The sequence below is a fragment of the Epinephelus moara genome, chromosome 2 (genome assembly GCF_006386435.1).
Source record: "Epinephelus moara isolate mb chromosome 2, YSFRI_EMoa_1.0, whole genome shotgun sequence".
Classification (NCBI taxonomy): Eukaryota; Metazoa; Chordata; class Actinopteri; order Perciformes; family Serranidae; genus Epinephelus; species Epinephelus moara.
In genome coordinates, this window is record NC_065507.1 from 34,600,434 (window position 1) to 34,626,049 (window position 25,616).

Sequence of the window (25,616 nt, forward strand, 5' to 3'; positions counted from 1 at the left end):
TTCCTAATTGAATCTTTTTAGCATTATTATTTTATGTATTTACAAAATACTCTGAATGTTCTGTACATTACTGTATTTATAAGAGATTTGTTCGATTTAGAGATGCGAGAATTTCACTCAGTTTTGCTTTGTTTTTTTGTTTGTTTTGTTTGCCTGTTTAATTGATTAGACTTTGATTTGAGATGACAGTGTAGAGACACTCAGGACATTTGGGGAGAGAAAGTGGCCTGAGTGTAAGTCCTGAAGCAGAGTGGACATCCTGTGTCTTCATCACTGCTGTCAATTTAAACAGACCAAGAACTGGACTGTGACAGTGTCAGGACAGTGTGAGGAGACATAAAATGTCCACAAGTGTGATGAGACCTTCAGGAATGTTCAACAACATCTGGAGAGCATGTGTCGGGTCAAACGCACTCTGAAAATCTGTGTGTGTGTGTGTGTGTGTGTGTGTGTGTGTGTGTGTGTGCTACTGGCTAGACTTTAAGACAACACTACTTGAATTGACATGACAGCCACTACTGTCCGCTGCCTTGTAAATCTCAGACATTGAGACATACACACAAATGTCTGCACACACACACACACACACACACACACACACACACACACATAAAGACACACAGAGCATGTCAGAAGCAGTGTTTGTCTCCGGCTCAAAGATGGATGAAGACAGGGTGTCCATCCTTTGCCAAATGACAGGATGTGATGGAGCGATGTGTCAGACTGCTCTGTTGAATCTGGCTCTGCTCCGACATCCAAACTGGACTTTACAATGGAGGTTTGGGGCTGACTGGGTGAGAACCAGGGCTTTGATTCTCAGCTCGAAACCAATTTGGCGGAGTCAGACTCAAATTGCTCCATCGAGTCAGATTTTCTCTTTATTTGTTCAATTTTCATGTTTGTTTTTTTTATCCCTGTATCAGAGCACATGAAACACTAACTTGTGTAAAATTGCATTTCTTCCATACAAAGTCCTGCCAGCTTTTCCTGTGACATTTAGGAGCTTGCCAGTTTGCCTGGTTTATAAATACGGATTCAGATGAAGAGAAGAAGAAACAAGCATCAGGAGGACAAATCTGAGCTGTGGAACAACTTCAGCAGCTTTTTGCTAAACTTTTATTTATCTTAATCTAAAAAGGGGAAAGTAAAGAGTAGATAGACAGAAACAATCAGATAGATCAGACAGACCATGACCACTGAGATTTTTTCCATAGCAACGTGACATATATGAACTATCATCAATTTGTATGAGGTAATGGGCCTACTTACACTCAGTTTTTTTAACCATGTTCTGGAAATTTGCAGATAAATGATATATTTAAGATATCCAATGAATTAAAAAAAAAAAAGTTTTTTCAGTTAACTCAGGTTTGGTTGTCTCAGACTTAGCAATCGGCAATTCTTTGAACTCTATTTACAGTGACCAATCTTTACATTTACAGCCACCATCTCTGACTGCTGTGCATCTGGAAGACGTGCCGCCTGAGAGTGCATTGCATTACTATGATAACCAGTAAAATCACACATGATGCAAATGCACCAGTGTTTTCAATGTGGGGATTTTGATGTTTTAAGTTAAAACATACATGAAACACTTTCAGCTTGTGAGGGCAACGCTGCCTTTTTCCAAATACTTTAGATGCAGTGGTGCTACCACAGGGTGGCCAGGTCCACTGCCCCCCTCAACTGCCCCCTTGTGAAACTATTTGGAGGCCTCTGTGTGACGTTATAAACTTGAGAAGGCTTGTTTCTAGTCAATGTTTTGTTCCTTATAATCAATACACTCCTTCAAATTAAAGCTGTGTATTTGTCTTTTAAAGGAAAAGGACAACCAGCGTATTTGAAGAGAACTTCCTAACATGTACACATTAAAACAGGACTGTTGTGGAACTCAAAATGTTTACTGTATCAGTATTAGCCTGTGCACGTCAGATATAATATTAACTATAGAGGAAAAAAAAACAAGTACGCAATTCCTTATTCTCCTTATTAAGTTTATTTTGCTTTAATTACAGAGCAGCTTGGGTTGAAGTACATGGCTCATGGGCTCCTCTGCAGAGTGTCACCTGAGGTGAAATAACACGACAATTAGAGTTTGCATGTGGATTTATTATTTAGATAGACTGTGATATCCCACAGGAAGTAAAGGTGATTTTGTGAATCAAGGTTTACTTAAGTGATACAAACATACCGTGCAGGGGTTTCCCCTGCATCGCTGCTGGCCGAGCTCTGCACCCAACATCATAAAATCAAACCTGAGGCTCACACAGACGTACAAGATGGAAAGAATAGTACAAAGTTCTGCGGTTCTTGTCACCTCCTCCACTGCAGATCCAAACATCCTGAAACTACAGAGGATAAACAGGAGTCTGGCTTGTAACACAGCCAGAATATTAACGTCTGATATGACTTTATATGAGCAGGCATCAAGCCAAAAAGTATAATACCTGACTTTTATTTTGAAAATCCACCGTGTATCATGTTACAAAGTGGACATCACAAACCAAGCAGGTGCTGTGTGTGTAATCATAACACAGACAATGTTACTCACGGAAATTAAGATAAGATAAGGCGAAACTTTAATGACACTTGAAGGGGAACTGTGTCAGTGCAAACAGACACAGGATGCAGCAAAGAAAAGTCCAAACCAATCATGAGTAATATAACAGGAAGAAGAGACACAGCAAGAGGACTAACATAAAATACATCCAGAATTTAGCAAATGGAGGGATAATATCACTCAATGATTCGAGCTGGATCAGGAATTTGAAGGTCAGAGCATCATCTGAGCGAGTGACTCTGGGATTACATACAGCAACCTTTTTAGCAACCTGCTCCCCTGACCTTTTACCTGTTGTTGGACTGCACAGGGGCTGCTTGCTGTCTTTTTTTTCCTGCCATGCATCTGTTGCGTCCCTGAGTCGATGGCCCTGTTTTGATCAATACTGTCCTCCCTGTTCGTCCCTCCCCACACACACACACACACACACACATACACGCACCATCAGCCGCCTCCTCTGTGTTCGTCTCTCGCGCCAGCGGTTTTATCTCTGGCCTCTTTGCAACACCCACGACTGACGGAGCAAAGTCCAACAGCTTATCTGTGCCTTTGCTGGCCAGTGGCGCTCTGTCTGTCTGGATGACATACTAACTGACTGTCTCTCTGTCTTCTTTACTAGCTGCAGCTCAAATCATCTGAATGTCTCTCTGTCTTTTAGATTTACAGCTTTCTTTTTAAATGTGACTGTCTATCTGCCTCCATCTTTATTAGCTACTCCCCAGCCTGATCTGACTGTCATACAGACTCTCTCTCTGAATGTCTGAGTTGCTGCATTGAATTTGTTTTATTTTAATTTGACTATTTGTAATTGATTTGTGTCTGTGGGAACCTCTCTATATATAATGAATAAAATGATCATCGTTATGATTAAAACATTAATGTTTAGGGTTTTGCCATTCAGTTAATCTGCTGATTATTTCCTTAATTGCACATTTTTCCTATCAATTGAAAAAGAAATGTGAATTAAAGGCCTATCAAAACTTGTCAGAGCCCAATCTGGTGACTTTGAATGTATCATCAGGGTTCCTACAGCTTAAAGCAAGTTAGATTTAAGACTTTTTAAGACTCTACAAATGCCACTTGCAATGAAATTTTAGATCCATTTTACAATAACTAAAACTGAAGAAAAGATAACATGAAGGTTAGAAACATTTTGCCTAAATGTTTAAAACGTGACTTTTGGTCTTGTGGTGGAGACGAGGGTGCAGAGCTGAGAAATACCTGATGTTTTGTTGGCCAGTTTTCTTGGCAATTTTGTGATTTTTGCTCTGCATGTGGGATTCCACTGCCTTTGCTTTTGAGATTGAAAAATTTTGCATAAAAAACAGGAAGCCTCATGTGCACGTCCTTGGACTGGTTTCAGCCATGACGCTAAATCCTGGTTACACAGCTAATTTTTACTGAATTTGCACTTCCCGATGGTGTCCAGGGTACAGTGATAGCTCGCTGACTGTTGTTGGTTTTGCTGTACTGATATGTATGATATTGATGTGACAGGCATTTGGTAAGTCCTATGAAAAAAAATAGATGTTATCAATTATTTTGAGAATTTAAGCAAGATCAGAAATAAACGATTCATAAAATCCTATTTCCCATGTCTGGGCATTTTTAAGACTTTTGAAAGACTGATTTAAGACATTTTAATAAAACCAATTAAGGGCTTATTTTTAGATTAATAAATTCAATGCCCTTTAAGACTTTTTAGGAATCTGCAGGAATCCTGGTGATGTAAATAAGATATAGGGCCTATAAAACAGAGAAAAACTGAAAAATCCTCACATTTACAGCTCAAACCAGGAAAGGTGTTTATGTTTAAAAAATGACTAACAATTCATTTTTTCATTCACTTTGAGTCTACAAATTAGAGTACTGCATGTCCGACAACCTTTCATACCATTTTTGACCAAGAAGCGTAAATTTGTTGTGGGATCAGGGAACTGTCTGTTTCGTCTTCATCCTCTTCTTTACAAGCTGCAGCTTTACCTGACTGGATATCATTCTGTCTCACTGAACTCGTGAATGTCTGTCTATCTCACTTCCGTTAAAACGTTTTCCATCTGACGCTTTATCTTCCCAGTTTACCACCAAACTATCTCGCATCCTCCCTGTTTTTTAAACAGCTCCATCTGACTGTTTAATGAATGTCATACATATGGTTTGTCTCACGGTTTAGAATGGTTTTAATGTTCTTATGATTTATTTTTTAGACATTTTAAGCCAAATATGACTTATTACAGGTGCTACGTAAATAATTCGCAGTGTCCATATAGTTCTATACGAATAACAGACTTTTCTTTAATGCAAATCTGCTGTGAGATCAGGCTTAGATCTTAACAGACCGTTCTACTGCCTAACTAACTGACCTGTCTGTCATCTAACACATTTATTTTTCAAAAAAAGGGAGAGTATAGCCTGAGGGCTGAACTGTAAGTGTTCCTTTTTTTCTCTCGCTCCCTCTCTGTCTCTCCCTCTCTCTCCCTTTATTCCCTCCCTCTCCTCAGGCAATAACAAGAGTAAACAGTACATCCACCTAACAGGATCCAGGATGCACAGCCTCATTTGCATGGCACATCTTGAAAACACGCACCACCCTTTTCTTACCTCTCCTTTTCTTTCTTTCTTTCTTTCTTTCTTTCTTTCTTTCTTTCTTTCTTTCTTTCTTTCTTTCTTTCTTTCTTTCTNTAACAGGATCCAGGATGCACAGCCTCATTTGCATGGCACATCTTGAAAACACGCACCACCCTTTTCTCACCTCTCCTTTTCTTTCTTTCTTTCTTTCTTTCTTTCTTTCTTTCTTTCTTTCTTTCTTTCTTTCTTTCTTTCTAAATGGAAGAATTCTCACTACACTGCTATACATAAACGTAACTTTGTAAGTTAGGACTTTCTTGTTATTTTTCAGTCCAAGTCAGTGCATAATCAGTTTCTGTTATATTAGTTTTTGAAACACAGTTTGAGTCTGTGTGTCCCAAAGAGCGTGCAAGATTTTAAAGTATAACAGAGTGCCTATAATATGATGAAATGAAGGTTAGACATAAACTACAGCAGCAGCAGAAAATACATCTTATTTTTGCATGAAACTCTTTCATTTGAGCACAGAAGCTCTTTGTGCAGGTGTGCATGCTCGCAGGCTGCACACTGTCACCAGCAGTATAGCCGGAGGGCAGCTGTCATCAAGTGCTCAACAGGGCGAACTGAGAGACTGTTGCACCTCAGGAGACAAATATCTATTATACTGACAATGACAACAGCGTCACCCTCACGTAGATCTAAAGGCCACATTAACTCTTTAAAACCTCTTTCAGACCTCAAAAGCCAACCACTAATTATGCAAAACGTGACAAGAACTGATTCAGTCATGATAAGATCTTATCTTTGGGGAGCTTTTCACACCAAAACTGTTTTCTTTCACTTCAAACTGTGTGTCACACCTTCGTCTCTCATCTCATGAGCTGGCTGAATAAGCATCAGTGTAAAAAAGATTGTGCTTTGTTTCAGCGTGTTACCAAATCTAGAAATGTTCTTTTGAATGTTCTTCACAAAGTCTAAATCGACTTAATGGCTTCTTTTAAACTGAGAGAATTACACCTGTAACTGAATACAGATTACCAAACCTGACAAAATAAATTCAGTAAACTCAAACCAAGTGAATTATACTGAAAGTGATGACAGGTCACTTTTGTTTTCAGTTCAATTTGACCATTCACTATAGCCTATAGAAGCAGCCCACTCTATGTATACAAAAAGTAATGCATCCCAATTGGTATACTGTAAAACTTCAACTAAAAGCCTGCATAGTCCCTTTTACTAGCCTGGTGTGGCTGCACATTCTGATGAATAAAGGCCTGTCCCATAAGCCCCTTTTACACTGCCAGATTTTCCGCGAATGTTGTGCCGCTGTGCCAGCAAGCTTCGAAGGTTTAGACACACAGAGCTGGATTGGCGAGTTGATCCGAGGTGACCAATTTTCCGCCTCGTAGGGTAGGCGTATTGGTGGAACCCTTTCAGTTTAAAAAGACCGAGGCGGCCTTCCGCAATGGGAGGGGCTGTTGATGACTTGTGGGAGGAGCTGTTGATGACGCCGCACGTGCAGCCACTGGCGGTGGACTAACAGGAAGCAGCTGATAGCAGGAATTAGCGAGCAGCTAGTAGCAAGAGGGAAACGCAAACCTGACAGACAACTGGGGAGACAAGGAATTGCACTCCCTCCTTGCCCTCACAAACGAAGAGGCCATTAACCGTCAAGTGACGGGCACGGTGAAGGACGGGCCGACTTACGAGAGAATCGCCGAAGGACTGACTAGCCTCGGCTTCCCTCTCACGTCACTGGTTACATCACAGGCTGAGCTACACGTTTTGTTACTTGCTCACACCCCAGCATTGCCCCAAAAAAGGTTCATTCTGTATAAACAAAATTAGGTAGGCAGCATTTTGCCGCACTCCCCGATTTTGTTTTCATACTGCCAATGCTGATAAAAGACTGATTGGGCTTTCCTGCAAATTTGCACAACTCCTATCTAAAAAGGGCTATAGAGACACCTGTCACAAATATTGGCCTGTTATTTCAGTGATTTAAGCAAATAATAGCCCAAGCTATTATTTGAAATTTTATGGTAACCTGCATAACTGGGAAGGTTGACCAATGCACTGATAGGAGTAGAGAAGTAAAGCAAAGGGAGTAGTCTGTATAAGGATTCAGTTTGAGGTGGTGGATGGGTCACAAATCACAAGACTTTCCCCCGGAAGATCAGAGTTCAGAACCCTGTGACATCAAGCAAGCTTTGAGTTATTTTAGGCTATGCCATCACCATGTTTCTTTCCCTATACCTAACCAAATTAACTTTACTTGTCTAAACCTAAACTTCAAACAATGTACAGAACTTAACCTTAAGTACATAACTTCAAGTTGAGTATGTAACATCCATATAACATCCATTTTGTACGACACCTCACAATTTACATCAAATGCCTATATTCAGACAACATATCCAAGCCTTTTTTGCCTAAACCTAACTAAACCTAAACCATAGTGCAGGTTGTAAAGTTGTTGAACACACTTACATGTGTTGTTCTGGAGGACATGGATGTAGTAGTTCCATTTATTTTGGAGGACCTGCTGTGCAGTTTGTTTGATTTTTTACAGTACACTGTCAGACTTAACTATCCTGAGAAGTCCACCACACAGACATACAGTATGTTCGGGATCAGCTCTCAAACATCTCCTGACTTGTTCAGACCTTCAGTCTGCTCTCTCCTGGACTCTCTGGTCTTCTTGTGCTGCTGGAGTCTGCAGCAAATCAAACAGTCTGTATTTAATGTGGAATTAGACTCAGCAGTGAGTCAGTCGAGGCCAAAATGACATACATATACATGTATTATATGCGTTATATATATTATTCACACAATTATCTCCATGCTTTACTATTCAACTGTATTTTGTGGTTGTACAATTCAAGTGTTTCATATAAAGATCACAGTAGATCACCACTCTCACCATGCTATAAAAATATTTGGACTGATTTCAAACACTTTGCTGGTAGTCCTCACAAGGACTTACACCTTTAGGGTTACTTTATACAACTCTATGTATGTGATAAAATGATAGTGATTCTGAAGGGAAAAAAGCAGCATCCATACACTGTGTTTTCCCAAAATGAAATACTTTCCATACTAGCAAAGTCTGTGTTAAATCTGCAACATGTTGATTTTAGGATTTAAGTCTTTACATTTGCTAGTGATTCCTGCACAAAACACAAATCCCAGAGACTTTAAACAAAATCATATCTTCAGCTGAGTCTATTAGGGCCATTTATGACATCCAGACTGTTATCAGCAGTCGCTATCTATTTTCTAAGAGTCTCGCGTTTGGAAACTGGGTCAGCTGAGGGTTACAGATTACAACTGAAAGGTTATAAATGTAAGGGTCACACTTAAGTTTTTTGCCCCTTTGTTGCTGAAATTGTTCCACTCTAACTGCTGCATTGTTACTCCTTGAAAACCTCAGGCCACAGTATGTTATCTGGGGATAGACTCTAATCTGTTTTCCTTCATGAGAAGCCTGGACTGAATGTGACCACTATCAGCGCGGTCACCTGATTACTGCGAGGGGACGTATCAGAGTGACATTTTAGAGTCAGGCAGGTTAGTCATACCTGGAGTAGCCTAGTGTGTGTGTGTGTGTGTGTGCATCTTTGTAGCTGTGGAGACCATATCAGACGGGTGCTCGCCTATCTTATCAAGCCAACTGCTCTGAAGGGACTATTGTGAATGCAAGGTGACGAACTCCCATAGATTCCCACTGTGACTATAGAACAGCGACCAGTGTGTGACTGTGCATGTGTGTGTGTGTGTGTGTGTGTGTGTTGAGCTCATTTAGACATCGACATATTGATGTTATATCATAAAAAGGGTGAACATATCAACATATCAGAAAAATACTTGAGTTTCTGCAGCAACAGCTCCATTATGTGTTTCTTAGCACTGTGACTCATTGATCGAAACTGAAGTTAAACAGTGAGACTTATATATTTAGTATGTGTGTGTGTGTGTGTGTGTGCGTGTGCGTGTGCGTGTGCGTGTGCGTGTGCGTGTGCGTGTGCGTGCGTGTGTGTGTGTGTTGCTGCAGACTATATTTTTAAAGCCTCAGGGCACACGGTTGTTGGGCTTGACGTGACAGAGAAGAAAAGGCAGCGACAAATACGTGACAACTCTGACAACACAGGGCCGGGTTGAGCAAGCCAGCGGAGAGACAGACATGCAGACAGACAGGCAGACAGGCAGACAGGCAGACAGGCAGACAGGCAGACAGATAGATGGGAGGCCTGGCAACAGGACAGGGGAGCAGGAGGCCCGGGAAGGGTGGCTGCAGAAACTAAGATCAATAAATTAACTTTTTATTTTCCTGCAGAGCTCAAGAGATGGAACCATCAGCACATCACTCTGTTAGTTAGAATGTGAGCTCACAGCATTTGATCATATTAAAAGTCATCATTTGCTCATACTTCCTTTGCTCTTGGTATTATACAGTATTGATTTGGCAAGATTCTATACTTAAGCTGCTGTTCATGAAACTCCTCTGATGTGTACAGGAGGTGATGTGTTTTTTGGGATAAACAAAAAGAGGATCTGATTGGTCAGAGGGAGCTGCCAAGGACGAGAGGAGTAAAGAGGAAAATATTCTGCTTCTACTTTCTCCCTGTTTTTGTTTTGTTGATTTACAGATAGTTTTTCTAGTGCAGGGTCAGAGGCAGGTCAGTCGTTTTTGGAGCGGTCCCGGTCTCGCTGTGTGTGTGTGTGTGTGTGCCGCCCGGGCCGATGGCCTGTGCAGAGGTCTGCTTTGAGGCTCTCAGTGTGATCCAGCCGTGTTTAGTCTACCAGTCCTACATGTCACACACCACAGTCATTTGGTCAGGAGCTGTTTCAACAAGACGCTGCTATTCCTGTAGCACCGCCTCATGAGACAGGTGAAAAAAAAAAAGAGTTGTGATTGATTGATTGACCCTGACGAGTCATCAAAGTCCTGTTAGCAACGCCACGTGATCGAGACAATTTTTAAACTTTAAAAAATGTGCAAGGGTTACATATGATCCAAATATGTCCAGAAAATGATGAACCCTTGCATTCTGTGAGATTTTTTAAAAAATATAGCGAAAGCCAAGTGGCCTTATGTAATTTTTTACATGTGAAATCCTGAAAGACGTGATCTTTTATTTATAATTTTGTGAAATTTTGGGAAAGTATTTGGAAACAAACTAAGCTTGTGATAACCCATCCCCATTAAAAAATACAGATTTTAACACTAAACGTCTGGTAGAAGAGCTTTTAAGGTTTGATTAGCTTTTTTCAGATTATTACTGATGGAAAAAAAAAACAAATGCACCATTTCTCCCCATATTTTTTGCCTTTTTAATAAGAAAAATGAAATGTTAATCATTCATATCACATTTAAAACCAACAGAAATAACAACAAAAAACAATATATTATGTCAGCACACTTTCAAAGTTTGAAAAGCTACATAGCTTAAATAAAAGACATTATCTCTGAAACTAAAATATGCTCCACAAAGGACATCATGTGACCTGAAACTTCTGCGTCCTCTGCTAATTATCAGAATAATCCTTCAATAGATCGATACATTGATCTCTTAGCAGATCAGTAGTCATTTGAAGAAAAGGCACTTTTTGGACAGCAAGGGTTATTTGACACCCTTTGACATTGTTACACTGATCCCATTGAGCTGATGCATTGACATTGTAAGGGGGTGTTCCTTAGCATTGTTGTAACACACACAAACACACACTATTAGCCCACCTGGCCAGTGGGAGCTCCATAGTGCAAAGTACTGTATGTAAATTCTCCCATAGTGCATCTCTCCTCCCTTCCACTGTTTTAGTAACTGACTGAACTCCCCCATGCACTGCACCAGCTGTCTGTTATTCAAAATGTTACAGTCTGCCGATAAGCATTTGGTTTTAATGCTCTCTTCTAGGTAACAAAAACATACACACAACATGGTTTTTAGTTTTTACCACAGTTACTTTGCCTCGTTCCTTCTGGCTGCAGAAGATTGTTTTAGCTTCTATTTCCTCTGTGCTCCAACGAGGACAAAATGGCTTTTTTTGTCTTCATATCAACCAAAATAACAAACCAATTTTGTGAAAATACAGACTTCATCAGCTACATTTACACTGACAAATGCCTGATATGACAGAAATGATGGACGCACTGTGAAATGCTGTAACACACACACACACACAAAAAAAACTGTCTCCGTCTGCAGTAACACCTGCCTGAAGCAGTAACCTGAAACTCGCTTCTCCATCTTTGGATTTAAAAAAAAACTCACATTTGGGTTGTAACTGGTCAACAGAGCGCTATACAAGATATATTAAAATTTATTCCCTTTATAAATAAATGCAAATATCCTTTTCCCCCTAGCATTACCTCTATTTACATTTTGTACAAAGCCAATTTCACCACGTGCAGTGCTCCTGCGACAGGCAGAGACACAATGTGACACAATCTGACTCCAGTCAAATGTCTTCTTCATCAGTTAAGACTTCTTATCAGCTACATTTTCTGTCCTCTATGTAACCAACCAGTCTCCATGTTCTTCATAGTTGGTAAAAGAAAATATAAACTGTTCTTGGTCCCTCAGACACGGCAGCCATTTTAGATGTGAGTCTCTTCCAGTGGATGTGAGCCAGAGAGGGAGAGGGAAAGAAAGAGGAAGACAGAGAGAGCTGGGGTGTCCATTTTAGAAAAGGCAGAAAGAAAGAGACGTCTCCATCTTGGCTCACCTCTACAGACAGGTGTGTGTGCTTTGGGGGTGAGTGTCCATATTAGGAAGCATTGAGCACCGAGCGGCTGTACAGAGTTTGGTAGTAAGCGCCTGAGTCCATGGTGGCTGGGCCTGGGCTGTCGTAGATCTGCTTGGCTCCCACAGGAGAGCTGGTGTAGCTGTTGTAGGCCATCACCTGGTCCTGGTAGGACTTAAGGTCCATCTTCTGCTCATTGGACATGAGGTTGGTGATGGAGAAGGGGTGGTTGAAGTTGTAGTGGGGGTCCAGGGACTTGAGGGCATCACTCTGTAGGTCCATGTGCTGCTGCATGGTGCTGGGCAGGAGGTGGGTGCTAGCCACTAAAGACTGGGAGTGAAGGAGCGGGTTAGAGGAGGTGGTGGCTGAGAGGGACAGGGAGGACGAGGTGGAGGAAGAGGGAGTCAGGGAAACAGGCGGGCTGTGGAGGTGTGAGGAGGACAGCGGAGGGCAGTCTAGTGGAACCAGGGAGTTTCTGGGATGCGGCTGGTCATCAGAGGAGCCTGGGTGGGAGTTGTCTGAGTGAGTGGAGTCAGCTCCTTCTGATCCTCCTGTGGGGCTGTGATCCTCCACCAGGTGATCTCCACCATGGCCTCCTTTCCCTGAGCTCCCCTCCTGGTTCTTGCCTCCTTTCTTTGCCAACTTCTCCTCGATCTTGAAACGTTTCTGGCGTCTCAGGTAGCAGCCGTTCTCGAACATGTTGCCTGACTGCGGGTGCAGAGTCCAGTAAGAACCTTTGCCCGGCTTGTCAGGTGAGCGAGCCACCTTCACAAAGCAGTCGTTAAAGGAGAGCGAGTGGCGAATGGAGTTCTGCCAGCGCTGCTGGTTCTCACGGTAGTAGGGGAACAGCTCCATGATCCACTGGTAGATCTCATTCAAGGTGAGCATCTTGCTGCCGCTCTGTTGGATTGCCATGGTAATGAGGGAGATGTAGGAGTATGGCGGCTTGGCATGGGTCAGGGAGCGTCTGTAGGGCTTTGGGGGAATCTCTTTAGGCCCGGCCCGGCTCAGGGTTGCAGTGGAGGCATATCCCAGCTGGCTCATGGACTGACCCATGTTCTGGTAGTGAGACAAGGAGCCCAGGGAGCCTGGAGCAGCAGGGCCCAGCTGGGTTAGAGGGCCTGTGCTGAGGGACGAGGCCACTGGGGAGAGGGACATGTGGCTGGGCCCGGAGCCCATGGACGCCAGCGGGGAACTGCTGAGGCTGGAGCTCGGGTACGCCATGTTCATGCCTGCAGGGGAGGCAGTGGCTGGGTTCAAATTGATGTAGCTGTTGATGGTGCCCATGGAGCCCATGGAGCCCAGACCAGAGTTCATGGTGCTGGGAGAGGGATACATCTGAAGGAAAAGAGATGCACAACAACATATGGTTATTCACTCACTCAAGAAAACACAGGTGACATACATTAAACAGCAGTTTAATATTTAAATATAATTCACTAATTTCGATGTTTAATTTTTGGCATTTAGAAAACAAACAGCATAAATACTTGGGATATTAATACTTAGGATTTTAAGTGATATTTATTTTAATTAGTGCACTAAAGTGAATGTTTAAATGTGAAAGTCAAGCAGTCTGACTCTCCATTTTAAAAGTGACTCCTTATCAATGCACAATGAAGCTCTCAGTGCGCAGGGAGAGGACATGGATTTCACACAGCGATGTTAACCTGAAAATGCGTAAAAAGCGCGTCATGGTGCCTCTCGGCTCAAACGGCCTCCTCCGCTGCTTCCGTGGAAAAAACAGGCGAACCAAATTATCACTGCTGTGGCTAAGATAGAGGAATCAGTTTATTTTCTGTTCTTTTTGTATTTGTCGAAGATGAACAATACCGTGTTATTTATTTTTTGTGAAATCTCTGTAAGAGTAGTTGGTAAAATCCGCGGGGGACAGAGGATATCTCGGCCCGCTTAATGATCGCTGGTTAAATATTATCAGACTCTTTCTTCTCGGTAATTTCATCAGGTCGACGCGAGGTGAGAATTGAAGCTGCTGATGGAATTAACTCTAATTGAATTAGTGAGAGAAAAAAAAAGTCACGTTACATTTACACCTGAAGTATCGCAACGCTCGGGGAGACAAAGGAAGAAAGTCTTCTCACGAGCGAATAACTTGAAAAAATAATTTAGTGAACAACATACAACCCGAATAATTATACTTATATTAGGTATCAATATTTTTTTAAAACCAAAAATCGAAATAATATGTTGGTGTGAAAATACCTGTTGCTGTTTGTTTCTTGTTAATTTGTTTTTCAATAAGTTTTCGCTAATGTTCCTATTAGGATCTTAGCAGAAGAAGAATATATATGGATTTTTTTGGGGGGGTACTTTTTTGTCATTTTTCTCCATATTATTATTATCCCCGTAAAACTGTAATGTGCGTCTAGACACTCAGTGCTACTCTATCATAGACCTACTTAAATTTAATTCAATTCTCATGGTTCCCCTTCAGTATTTCCATATGAGTGACTGATGAATGTAAAAACATTTCTCATTATCTTTTATCACAGGATTACGTCTGTTTTTTTCCGAGTCCTTCTCAAATGTGCGCAAAAAAATCTTTCCTCTCAATTTCATCTTCAACAAAAACCTGCGATTTATCCCGCTGCAAACAACGTAAAGAAATAAAAACAATGTAATTTGTTATTATTGTTATTTTGTGTCCTTACCTCACTGGCCTCGCTGTAGAAAGTATTCCACTCAGGTAGATCATGTGCTTCCATCTTCACAGAGCTCAACATCCCCAATACAAGTCTTTGGAGGAGAAAGGCTTATCTAAGACCAGAATTTTTTTAAATCTTAAAAATAAATAGAAAATCCTTCGCAAAGCTGGAAATTCTTGGCGAAAAAAGCCAAATGCGAAACTGTCTCCTTTTTTTCTGCCAAGAAACGGGGAGAAAAAAAGCTTAAGTCAAAAATGTGTGAGGAAAAAAAAAGTCAAAGAGTGATGTGACGCTCTGCTCCTGGAGATAGTAAAGTCAATATTTCTTATTTGTCAGTCATCCATTGTTTCATAACATTAATCTTGTTATTGCTCAGTAGATATTGGCTTTTTCTTCCTCTGGCCCGTTTTTTTCTGTCCACGGGGGCCTCGGGACGCAACAGGCAGGCGGAGATGAAGCGCGCAAATACAGTGAAGCAACTTGGACGTCGTCCACTTATAAGGTGCTGGCGGGTCCCGCCCCGCTCCTGACATTTGAATACCGTGTTGGGATCCAGGAAGGGCCCAGCAAAAAGGCCAATGTGGCCCCCTGGCGTGCTGTATATTGGCCGGAGGCTACACCGGGGCCACCCGGACAAATAACTATCCCAGAATCCTCCAGCAACAAAACTGACTGAATTTTTCTTTTCTTGTTCTTTTCTTTTCTTTTCTTTTTGAAAATATAGCAGTAAGGCATTATATGCTCAAAAGTCAACTTACAAGCTATGAATGGTTGCGTCTGTTCTATATATAGATGGAAGTTGTTGCCCATAAAAAACAGTCATGTAGCTCCTTTACTCAAAACAACTTGTTCAAATTAAAATGTACTTGAATAAGGTCTCTTTTGTCCTGCAGTAATTGGAGATAAAAATTAGAACACGTCTGAAAAGGTAAATTATACCACTACATCAAACTAATATATCAAAATCAGAATCAGAAAAACTTTATTGTCCATTGCAAAGCAGTGGAAATTCGTCTTTGAAGTGGCTCACAGAATAAATAAGACAAAGCTTACAAAATACATAAAAAGACATAAAAGACATACAGTGTAGTATAAAGTAACACACAGACAACTAAGAACACTTGCTATAGGTGAGTCAAACCCTTACGCTTAATATAATCTGATTTTGCAATAAATAGATAAATAAATAAAAATAACTAGGTATTGAACTATGTTTATTAGGTTGGGGAGTCAGTTTTGTGATGTGTGTGAGTGTGTGTGTGTGTGTGTGTGTGTGTGTGTGTGTGTGTGTGAAGCGAGGGGCGTGAAAGTCGTTAATTCCCTTGGCTATCACTTCTCTGGGGCTGTGAACCCTTTAACACATTCGTTGAGGGTTTAATTGGAGCAACCGCCTAAGTAATTTCAGATTCTGGGTTTTGATAGTCAAATATTTTACCGATAGTCAAATATTTTACCGATAGTCAAATATTTTCCAGATAGTCATTAAAATAAATCACGTCAATCAGGAAAATATTTGACTATCAAAAGAATAATCAGAATAGCAGTGATCCCAATCAGAAGCATCAGAGAAACCTCCCACGTTCCCACCACCACATTGAGGAACCTCCCCAGACTCATTAAAACGGACTTTGGTCACATATAGGAATGCCACTGCAACACCAAAAACCCCTAAAGTGGTAAAGGTAATATCAAAACTTAAAGCTAATAATACACACACAAATCACTATCAGTTTCTTGGATGCGCCTGTGCGCAATCTGTGCGTAAATGTGGCTCGGTAGAATGTGAGAGGCCTCCTTCCCTGAGAACTTTTTTTTTTCCTCCAAAGAGGCATACGGGACCCGACGCCACAGAGAAATACAATAAATAATGTAATCCTGGTGTAATGCAGTGTAATGCATAAGGCCGGACTCCTGTGTTGTGGAATACACATCGGCCTCGGTGCAGACGGAGGCCCGTGAATGTCAATGCCTCTGCCTAATGGCCAGTCAATGGAGATGTAATTGATGCGCACCCGGGAGGTCGACAGGATTAGACTGTGAGAAAAGGTCCCAAGGAGCTAAGAAATAACAGGAAGGTACATGAGCGAGCAGATGTGCCAGAATACGCAGAAAATGTTTTAATATACCAGATTCACTGCCGACCACTGTGGGCTATCTGTGCAGCTTTGTTTGACACCAGCAGATATGATGGATCTCCAGCGTCCGCCTGATGGATGTGTCGCCTGCCCGACAACTGGCACTGATGATTATATTTCTTTAATAATCAGTCACAGGCCGAGTAAACTCTCAGCCAGTCATCATGTTTCCCACCGTCATATTTCAGCCACGGTTCTGTGTGATATTGTCAGTCAGACTCTCTGCGGGCCACCGCCAGTAAAGACTCAGCGATTATCGCCTGTTTGCAAAACCGCTGTCGAATCGATTAACACGTGGGATGAGCTCACACCTCAGTGTCTGTAATGATGTAATTAAGCCTGAAAGAGATGAGCTTTTTTTCATCTGCATGATGATATAGTTGTAGATAAAAATGGTAAGTAAACTGTGAGCCTCTGATAAAAAACAATTTAAATAAGGATCGACACAATCACATATTAAGTCTAGTCTGGTTCTGTGGTAAATATCCAAATAGGGTTCAAGCTAGTTTGGTGTAAATATATATAAATGATTTTAAGAAGTTTATTTTTGAATGATTTCCATCTAAGCAACCATCACATGGGAATAAACAAGCACTCATCCAGTCCATTTTATTCTGCTTTACACTTAACTTCTGTATCCAGTCTGACAGCAGCAGCATTACAAGAAACCATAAAGTCTTTATTCAAACACCAAACAAAACTCCTCCAGAAAGTTTCAGCTGGAAAGATAAATAGATCTAAAAATCAAACATGATACGTAAAAAGATACCTTACACTCAACGTTCCTTGTATTTGGGTTATATTTGGATGGTGATTAATATGTGGGATATTTTAGACATAAAATTTATTTAGCTGACGCTTTCAACCAAAGCTTGCAATAAATGCGTTTAATCTCGTTGCCTTCAAGTACCTGTGGGAAATCCGAAGTCCTGTATTCCCAACAGGACTTCGAAAATCGAATAGTTTTGACTAGAGATTTTTTTTTCAGTAGTGGAATCGTCCCTATCCTACGTTTATTTCCAATGGCTGCCTTATCTCTCAGTGTGCTAATAATACCAAATGCGTTCATTTGAATGCTCTGTGACCTGGTTTATTTACTTGTGTCACACCTTTGCTGAGGGCTGGGCTCTGTATTTCGGCCATGACGCATCAAGTTTCCAACCCTGTCTCTTTATAAGCATCTTTGATAACCTTGTATTTGCAAATACAGCATTGTGGGAAAAAAGCATTTTTGATTGGTGTAATGCTCCTTTAAGATCCCATTTTTCCCCCAACACACATTTGGCCATCTCCTCTCTCTGCAGGCCGTTTTTCATTCCAATGGACCCTCCATCGTCCATTAACACCTCTATAATTGGTTTAACAATAGCTGACACTAATGGAGGAAGCGACAGATCGGCCTACCAGGAGCGCCCTCCGCCTCCTCTCTTCTTCTTCACTACAAAATGGGCAGCTTCATCACTACGAGTTCTTCACTTTACTTAGGATGCTTCAGAGCAGCAGTTGTTCTTTCAGGCAGACTGAGGTCAAAAGCGTAAGAGCGCCCTCTTGTGGCCGATAGTAAACAGAAGACTTGCAATAAGAGTTCGAAGAGCCTCTGGTTCTCCACAGTTTGGAAAGATGTTTTTTCTTCTGTTAGTGATACTGAATGGCCCTAATAGAGCTGAAAACTGTTAAGCAAATTCAATTAATGTGAGTCCTTTCACAGACATTAACTGCTTTTATAGAACATGGAGTTAACTTGATGTGAATGTTTGACACGAGACTGAATGTTGAATATCTTTATAACCAATTTATCTGAATGCCAAATGTACATGTTGGAGCTGCTAAAGTGCAGGCAGCTGGACCATGATCAAGACTTTAAAGGTCCAGTGTGTAGGACTTTGGAGGATATATTGGCTGAAATGGAATATTTTTTTCTAAGGGAGTCCTTGAAAAATATGAATCATCATGTTTTTATCATCTAAGAATGAGCAGTTAATGTCAACATAGGAGGTTGGTCCTTGTCCACAGAGCTCACCATTTTGCAGTACCATGTTTCTACAGTAGCCCAGACAAACCAAACACTGGCTCTTGATAGAGAGTTTGCATTCTGTTGTTAGCAGCCCCTCTGCGATGAACAGTGTTGGAAAAACACAGATTTTTAACATGAAGCTGCTTTATTCAGTGTTTTGACCAGTTTAAATCAGGGGTCAATTTGTTTTGGAAATGAAGAGACCTATGCGGATAATCCCACTCCTGGTAAAAACCTCCAGAATGTATAAATCTCAGGGCCTCAAAGAAAAAAGGTGAGCACACATTAGCAGGTGATGGGATAACGGCCTGTTTGCAACAAGCCAAACACTGAATAAAGCAGTTTCATATTACAGATCAGTGTTTTTTAAATTTCATTTTTATTTTTGGTACCAGTTTTCATCACCTGGTCTATTTGCTGTGGAGAGGAAGAGACCTCTGCGGATAATTTGGCTCCCACTTAATCCTCCTGAACAATGAACACTTAAGGAATCCTAACTCAGAGTTTGTGCTTGGCACACAAGTGAAGTTTCAGCTGGTTGCAATCTGCATTTCTTACCGCTAGATGCCAATAAATCCTACACACTGCTCCTTGAAGGTTAACCTCGTGGATGAACTATTCTTAATGAAAAAAGGCTGTTAAATATTTTCAATTATTTTCCACAGTACTTGTAATAAGATAAAATCTGTTAGTTACTGTCCTCTGTTAGCCCCCCTCTCTGGTAGTCAGGAAGCTTTGGGACAAAAAAATAAAGTACAAAAAAAAAAAAAAAAACTGCTANAGTACAAAAAAAAAAAAAAAAAACTGCTAACATGCAGCTCCAGTAATGTCGACTATCTTGCATGGACCAAATGTAGCATTTTAAATGTAAAAAAACAAAACAAAGAGACAACTTAAATTTAGATAAAACATCAATGGACATAAGTGCTATGTAGCCATCCACCATGCTGATCCTAAATCAGCGGTTGCAAGAAACTTAATAGATGGAAATCATTGTGTTTGGGATCTGGCATTCTGTGGCACTGATGTGATGATCCTGAAACAATATAGTGAAAATGGAGCAAGGCTTACTGCAATGTGGATGCAGAAATATCTTCTACCTTAAAACACTACACCCCACTGACCTAAATGAAGAACTAGATATGACCTGTTTTCTTTACCAGCGAGTCCAGTACCCAGTGTACAAGCTACCATTGATCTGTATCAGTATGTGTATGACAATGTGTCAGTGCTACAGATTTTGTATTGTTTCAGTGCGTTTGGAGTGACTTGACCTGCTGGCAGTGGGCTTCATGTGTGTTCATTCAAGCTATGATGACTGACTGAGTAACCCACATATAAGGTGACTCAATATGCATGCCTCATGTTGCACTGAGGAAAGTCCAACATGGACTGAAACCTGTGTGCTTTTGCACTCTGCACAGCTCTGAGTCTGCACATTATTTCACTGTCTGCATGGATGTAAGAAAAGAGCATTTAAAAATCCAGATTCTAGGTTGAATCTCTTTTGTTCTTTGTGTGCGAGTCCCCCTTTGCTGCACCAATCAGCTGAATTTACCACAGGTGGATTCACATCACAATCAAAGAGATCAGGAGAAATGGGAGACACCTGAGCTCAGTTTCAAATGTCATAGAAAAGGGTCTGAATACTTATGTCAGTGTGATATTTCAGTTTTCTTTTTTTTTGAAAATCTGCAAACATTTCTAAAATCCAGGTTTTGCTTTGTCATTATGGAGTTTTTAGTGTAGATTGATGATGGGAAACAATGAAGAAAGTGAAGGGGTCTGAATACAACAGTGTATATGTTTCTATGGCAAACAAAGAGTCACATTTATACTGACTCCAAAAATGTTTGAATCAGCCCCAAAATGTGTATTTTTTGTGTCATGTCAGCGTGGACTCCTCACTCAAGTCATTACAGTTTTTCTCAATTGTTTACACACATTTTCTGAAAGCATGCCTCGTACTCTCAGAACTCTACACACAAATCAAAAAACACACACACAATGGCAAAACCCCTCAATTCTCCTGCAAAATGAAACTTTACATTCAGAACAATGTTATTTCTTCTCAAAATGGTATTTTGTTTTCAAATGACACACACAAACCATCATATGAATAGACATTTATAAAAACCAGTTGAACACTATGATGAATGGAAAATACTTCTTCTCCATTCATCATAATGACTTAGGCCTTTTTTTTGTTCAGTGTTACACTACAGACAGTACATACATAAGTGTGTTGTAAAATATTTTAGAATATTGTTTTTATACTCAGAACACACAAATACACTGCAACAAATATATTTTATTTTTCCCACAAAAACAATGTACACAGTGTACATTCCAACCAACACAAAGTTGCACATACAGTGGTCTACATACAAAACAACAGAAGAATTTACTGTATACAGTTACAGTAAAAAAACAAAACAAAACTATGCTGCATCCTCTCTTCTGTTTCGGTCTGGCCACAGCACCTCATCCACATCACAGGCAATGTTTTCCCTGGCCAAGCAGCGGGGGAAATATCGCCTAGCATGGCGAATCCAGCCATGAAAAGCATCAGCTGCTATATCTCCACATGCGTCTTCCATAGCTTGGAGAAGGGGTATACGCGTTTGTGGATTTCGGTCATACACTTTCCATCTCCAGGCAGAAAAAGTGGCTCTGATCTCATCAGAGATTACAGTCCTTGGCCTTCCTCGTCCTCGTCGTCCTCCTCCTCCTCTTACTCTCACTCCTCTGGCTCTGGCTCTGGCTCTGTTTCCAATGTTGGCATCCATTGCTCCAAAACAGAAGAGCTCACCTGTTGCCCTTTTATGCTAAAGCTCTGATTGCTAATTGTAAAACTGTGTGACAGGTGTTTGCCCATGTGATGAGTCAGTGTGCATAGTAGGGCAATTAACTTTAGAATTTTGAATGACAGTGTGTTCCTTGTGGAAACAAGAGATTGTCTTCATGAAAATTGTGCCAAATGCAGAGAACTGTGTGTAGTGTTTTGAAAAAAATGTGTTTTAGAACTGCAATTTGAGTGTAAAGCAGGAATTGTGCTTGTAGTTCAGCAGAATTGGTTCAGGGGGTTGGTGCATGAGTTACATGTGGTCATTGTGTCTCAAGTACCAGTATTTGTGTGTAAGCAATTGAGAAAAACTGTAAAACATCAGTGTCCTTAATCAGTCAGCTGCTCTCCCTGTTGCTATAATGCCAACTAATGTGCTGTTATACCAGGTGATAATACAATGAACAATTTTTAAACACTTCTGTTTTTGCTCTAATTTTTCACAGGTTTAAGTTTTTTTGTCTCAAATTTGGTTGCAAATTTGTTAAAATCCATGTTAGTGAGCACTTCTTCCCTTTTCCAAGCCTCGGGATGGTCACAGTAAAAGGCCACTCTAAAAGGTACCGTTTTATCTTGAAAAAGACATTTATTGGGATTTCCACTGACTAGTGCTACAGAAATGCATTTCTTGGTCACACATACCCTTAAGAATTAGTCAGTCATGATATCTCTGTGCATGCCAACTGCCATCAATAAAATGCACCTGTGTTCGTTGTCCTTAGCTTTTGCCAGCCCAAACTGTAACCATTGCGTCCGCACTCCGTTCACAACGTTAGCATTAGCAAACCGCTCACCCGCCTGTTTCATCATACATCAATTTTTGTGTAGACTCTATAATTCCATCTAAAACTGTTGTCATGTACCCAAATAACAAACCCTGGGTGACTAAAGAACTCAAAGCTGTTATCAATAATAATAATAAGATTTGTTACACTACCCCCAACACTTCTAGCACTGGTTCCCCTCAGGACTGTGTTCTTTCGCTGTTACTCTTTATCATGTACACACACACGTTAAATTCTCCAATGACACCGCCCTGCTGTCTCTTCTTCAGGATCCACAGTTGGATCATGGCTTGGTTTTAAATGATTTTATCAAATGGTGCGATGACAACTTCTTGGATCTTAATGTAACAAAAACAAGGAGTTGATCATTGATTTTAGAAATAATAGTGCAAAGCCAAAAAACAGCCGGATACATGGTGAACCAGTCCAAAATGTGGAAACCTATTAATACTTAGGAACCACATTTGACTCTCATCTCAAGTTCGACAAGAACACAGAGTCACTTGTCAAACGGGGACAACAAAGAATCCACCTGATGCGGAAGCTCAACTCTTTTAGTGTTTCGAAAACTATTTTATGTTCCTTCTATCATTCTTTTATTGAGTCTTCTAACGTTCTCTTTTATCGGTTGGTTTAATGGTCTGTCTGTGAAGGACAAGAACAGTCTGAATCAGATAATTAGAATCTGCTCCAAGATTATTGGAGTCCAGCTAACAGACCTGAGTGTGCTCTGGAAGAAACGTGTGGTCCAGGAAGCAAAATGCATTATGAAGCAGGGAGACCATGTCATGTCCAGTGGATTTAATTTAATGCCCTCAGGGTGGCGCTACTATGCACCTCTGAGGAAGACAAATCGCTACTCAAACTCTTTTATCCCTTCAGTTATCAAGCTGATGAATGCCAGTTTTAATGAGTAGGGTTGTGCTTTGTTGCTTTATTTATTTATTTATTCTCTATCCCATTTATTCATTCTTTTAATTGATCGAATACTTATTTAGCTATGCATATTTGCACATGTACAAGGTATCGCTGTGAAACCATTAGTTCAACTGATCCACTGACAATTGAGAGTTGAGTGATAAAAGTTGCATGTCTATGAATGATTGTTGTATTTGTTTTTGCTCTTATTTATTGAACTGGGAGCTGTAAACTGAATTGCCCACACGGGATAAATAAAGTTTTCTGAACTGAACTGAACTGAACTGATTATAATCTTCTCATGAGATTTACTGATAATAAGAAAACAACATATATCAACAAATGTATTCTTCAACATTAACATTGTGAGCATGTTGGCATATAACTTAAAGCCTCTCCGAGCTGCTAGCTGGCTGAATAAGTTAATGTTTTAAACTCAAGCTGAAAGTTACACCATGTTAATCTCTCTCTTGTTCTGTTGTGTCTCTGGCCCATCAGGAGGACCTGAGGGGGACCTGTCAGAGGATCGCTGAGGCGGTGCTTGGCAGAGATGATGACTGGCAAATGGGAAAGACCAAGATCTTCCTCAAGGTGAACACAGCACAGATGTAACTCTTCATGAGTTTTTTTTGTTTGTTTTTTTCTTTCTTAGCAGCAGATTGTTAAGACCCAGCGCTGGGTCAACAAAATGAGTGCTGTCGTTCCAAGAAATAGAGCGTGCTATTTCTGTATGAAATAATAAACTGTTAAGTTTCACTTTCACTGCTGTTGATGCCCTGCTGCTCCGTCTGTGTCCAGAGTACACTCTGCCACGACAGAGAGAGAATGAGAGAGAGAGAGACAGGAGGTGCAGCTCCAAAAGTAGAAAATTCATGTATGGTGGTGAATGCTGATATAGTCGTGGGCTGCCACATAAAAATAAATGTATAAGAAACCCTGCTGCACCGCCGTCTGTAAACTGTAGAGACTGTTCCTGATATGGTCAAACCTCTTCACTGTGTCTGCAGTCTTTTATACACGGAGTTGCCGCCACATGATTGGCTGAGTAGATCATTAATTAACAGGTGTATGGGTTATAATTAAGTTGTTTTCCTGAGCATTCAACACAAAGGAAGACCTTGTTTAAGCTGCTAAACTGCAGCTCACTGGGAATAAACCACTTCATCCCAGTAGTGACGCTCTGCTGTGATTTTTTTTCCAGTTCTCTGCTGATGAGAAAGAATTGTGTTTTGGTTTTCTGCTGCATGTGTGTGTGTGTGTGTGTGTGTGTGTGTGTGTGTGTGTGTGTTTAAACTTTATATATCTACTGCATATGTGTGAATGTGTGTGTTTTGGTTTCCTGCCCAGTAAGGACAAATGTTGTCCAGAGGTCAAAAGTCACTGGTAAGGCATATCCTGTAGCTGGTTGCCATGGTAACACTGTCACTCCTTTTCCCGAAACTTATGTGAAAATATCAGCTGATGATCATTTAGGCTCAGCTGTTTGTTTTCACAGAGTGCGACTCCTGTACAGCGCCCCCTGTTGTAATATTGTTTTTCCGCTGGTTTTGTTAATGTTCTGATGGAGCGATGACGTGTTTACACACCAAAGATGAGAATATTTAGATACATGGAGACAATAGTGTAGAAAGTATTTTAGCCTAAAGTTTGTTTACGTGTACTTTGAGGCTTCTTCTTTACCTTGATATTAATTCTCTCTCTCCCCTTGTTTCCTGTCTATCTCTACACTGCCAACCTTTAAAGAAAGGCAGTAATGCCCAAAATAATCTTAAAATTATGTAAAATTACTGTTTATTTTAATTGAGTCTGGTGGGTTTGGCGATGTCAATTTCTAAGCTGTTTCTGGTTAAACAAAAAGGATCTTACTCTGTAACAAAGAGGTGTAAGAGGTGTAGTTGTCCGACACTAAAGGCCTTTTTGCACACTGAGTTAGTTTTTTGTATGTGTTCCTTTAATCCATCAGCTGAAAAAAAATGTATGCACAGGAACCTTACACTGACTTCTACGTATTTTATTGTCCTATTTGTGGAAAATTTGCAATACGAGACAAAATTCGAAGACACATTTGCTCCCTTGCCTCTCTCCACTGGAGTTTCCTCCCTGTCTGTCACCACTTTCAACAGGCACTGCAGGCGCCTTGCATTTGGCACTGTGGCTGAAGGGGCTGAGCTGTCCTCCCTCTGTGTTTCTACACTGTCATTCTCTCTGTCTGTGTGCGGTCCACAATCTCTTCCTCACCATCATAAACCACCTGTATTTTACTATCTGACCAGTTGAAAGTAGGCAGTCTGGGTTGTTAAAAGATACTGTGCAACCCGTTTTTCTCTCTCGTTGCAGATATGTCATATTTTTGCTTTGCTGCGTCTTGGTCAAACTCT

The 25,616-nt window shown here is 40.7% G+C and overlaps 2 protein-coding genes across 3 annotated transcripts in view; one reads left to right on the plus strand and one right to left on the minus strand.

Moving 5' to 3' along the window:
• Positions 1-25,616, plus strand: part of myo7aa (myosin VIIAa) — a 204,974-nt gene that overhangs the window by 153,308 nt on the left and 26,050 nt on the right. For both annotated transcript variants that reach the window (XM_050073350.1, XM_050073358.1), the window contains one exon: positions 23,737-23,829. In XM_050073350.1, the coding sequence (XP_049929307.1) occupies positions 23,737-23,829 (93 nt within the window). The remainder of the gene's footprint in view (positions 1-23,736; positions 23,830-25,616) is intronic.
• Positions 10,410-15,007, minus strand: foxa3 (forkhead box A3). Its single transcript, XM_050073416.1, has 2 exons — positions 14,548-15,007; positions 10,410-13,213 (listed from the first exon to the last, which is right to left on the minus strand). The coding sequence occupies exons 1-2, from the start codon at positions 14,617-14,619 to the stop codon at positions 11,900-11,902; spliced, it is 1,386 nt and encodes a 461-aa protein (XP_049929373.1). The 5' UTR covers positions 14,620-15,007; the 3' UTR covers positions 10,410-11,899.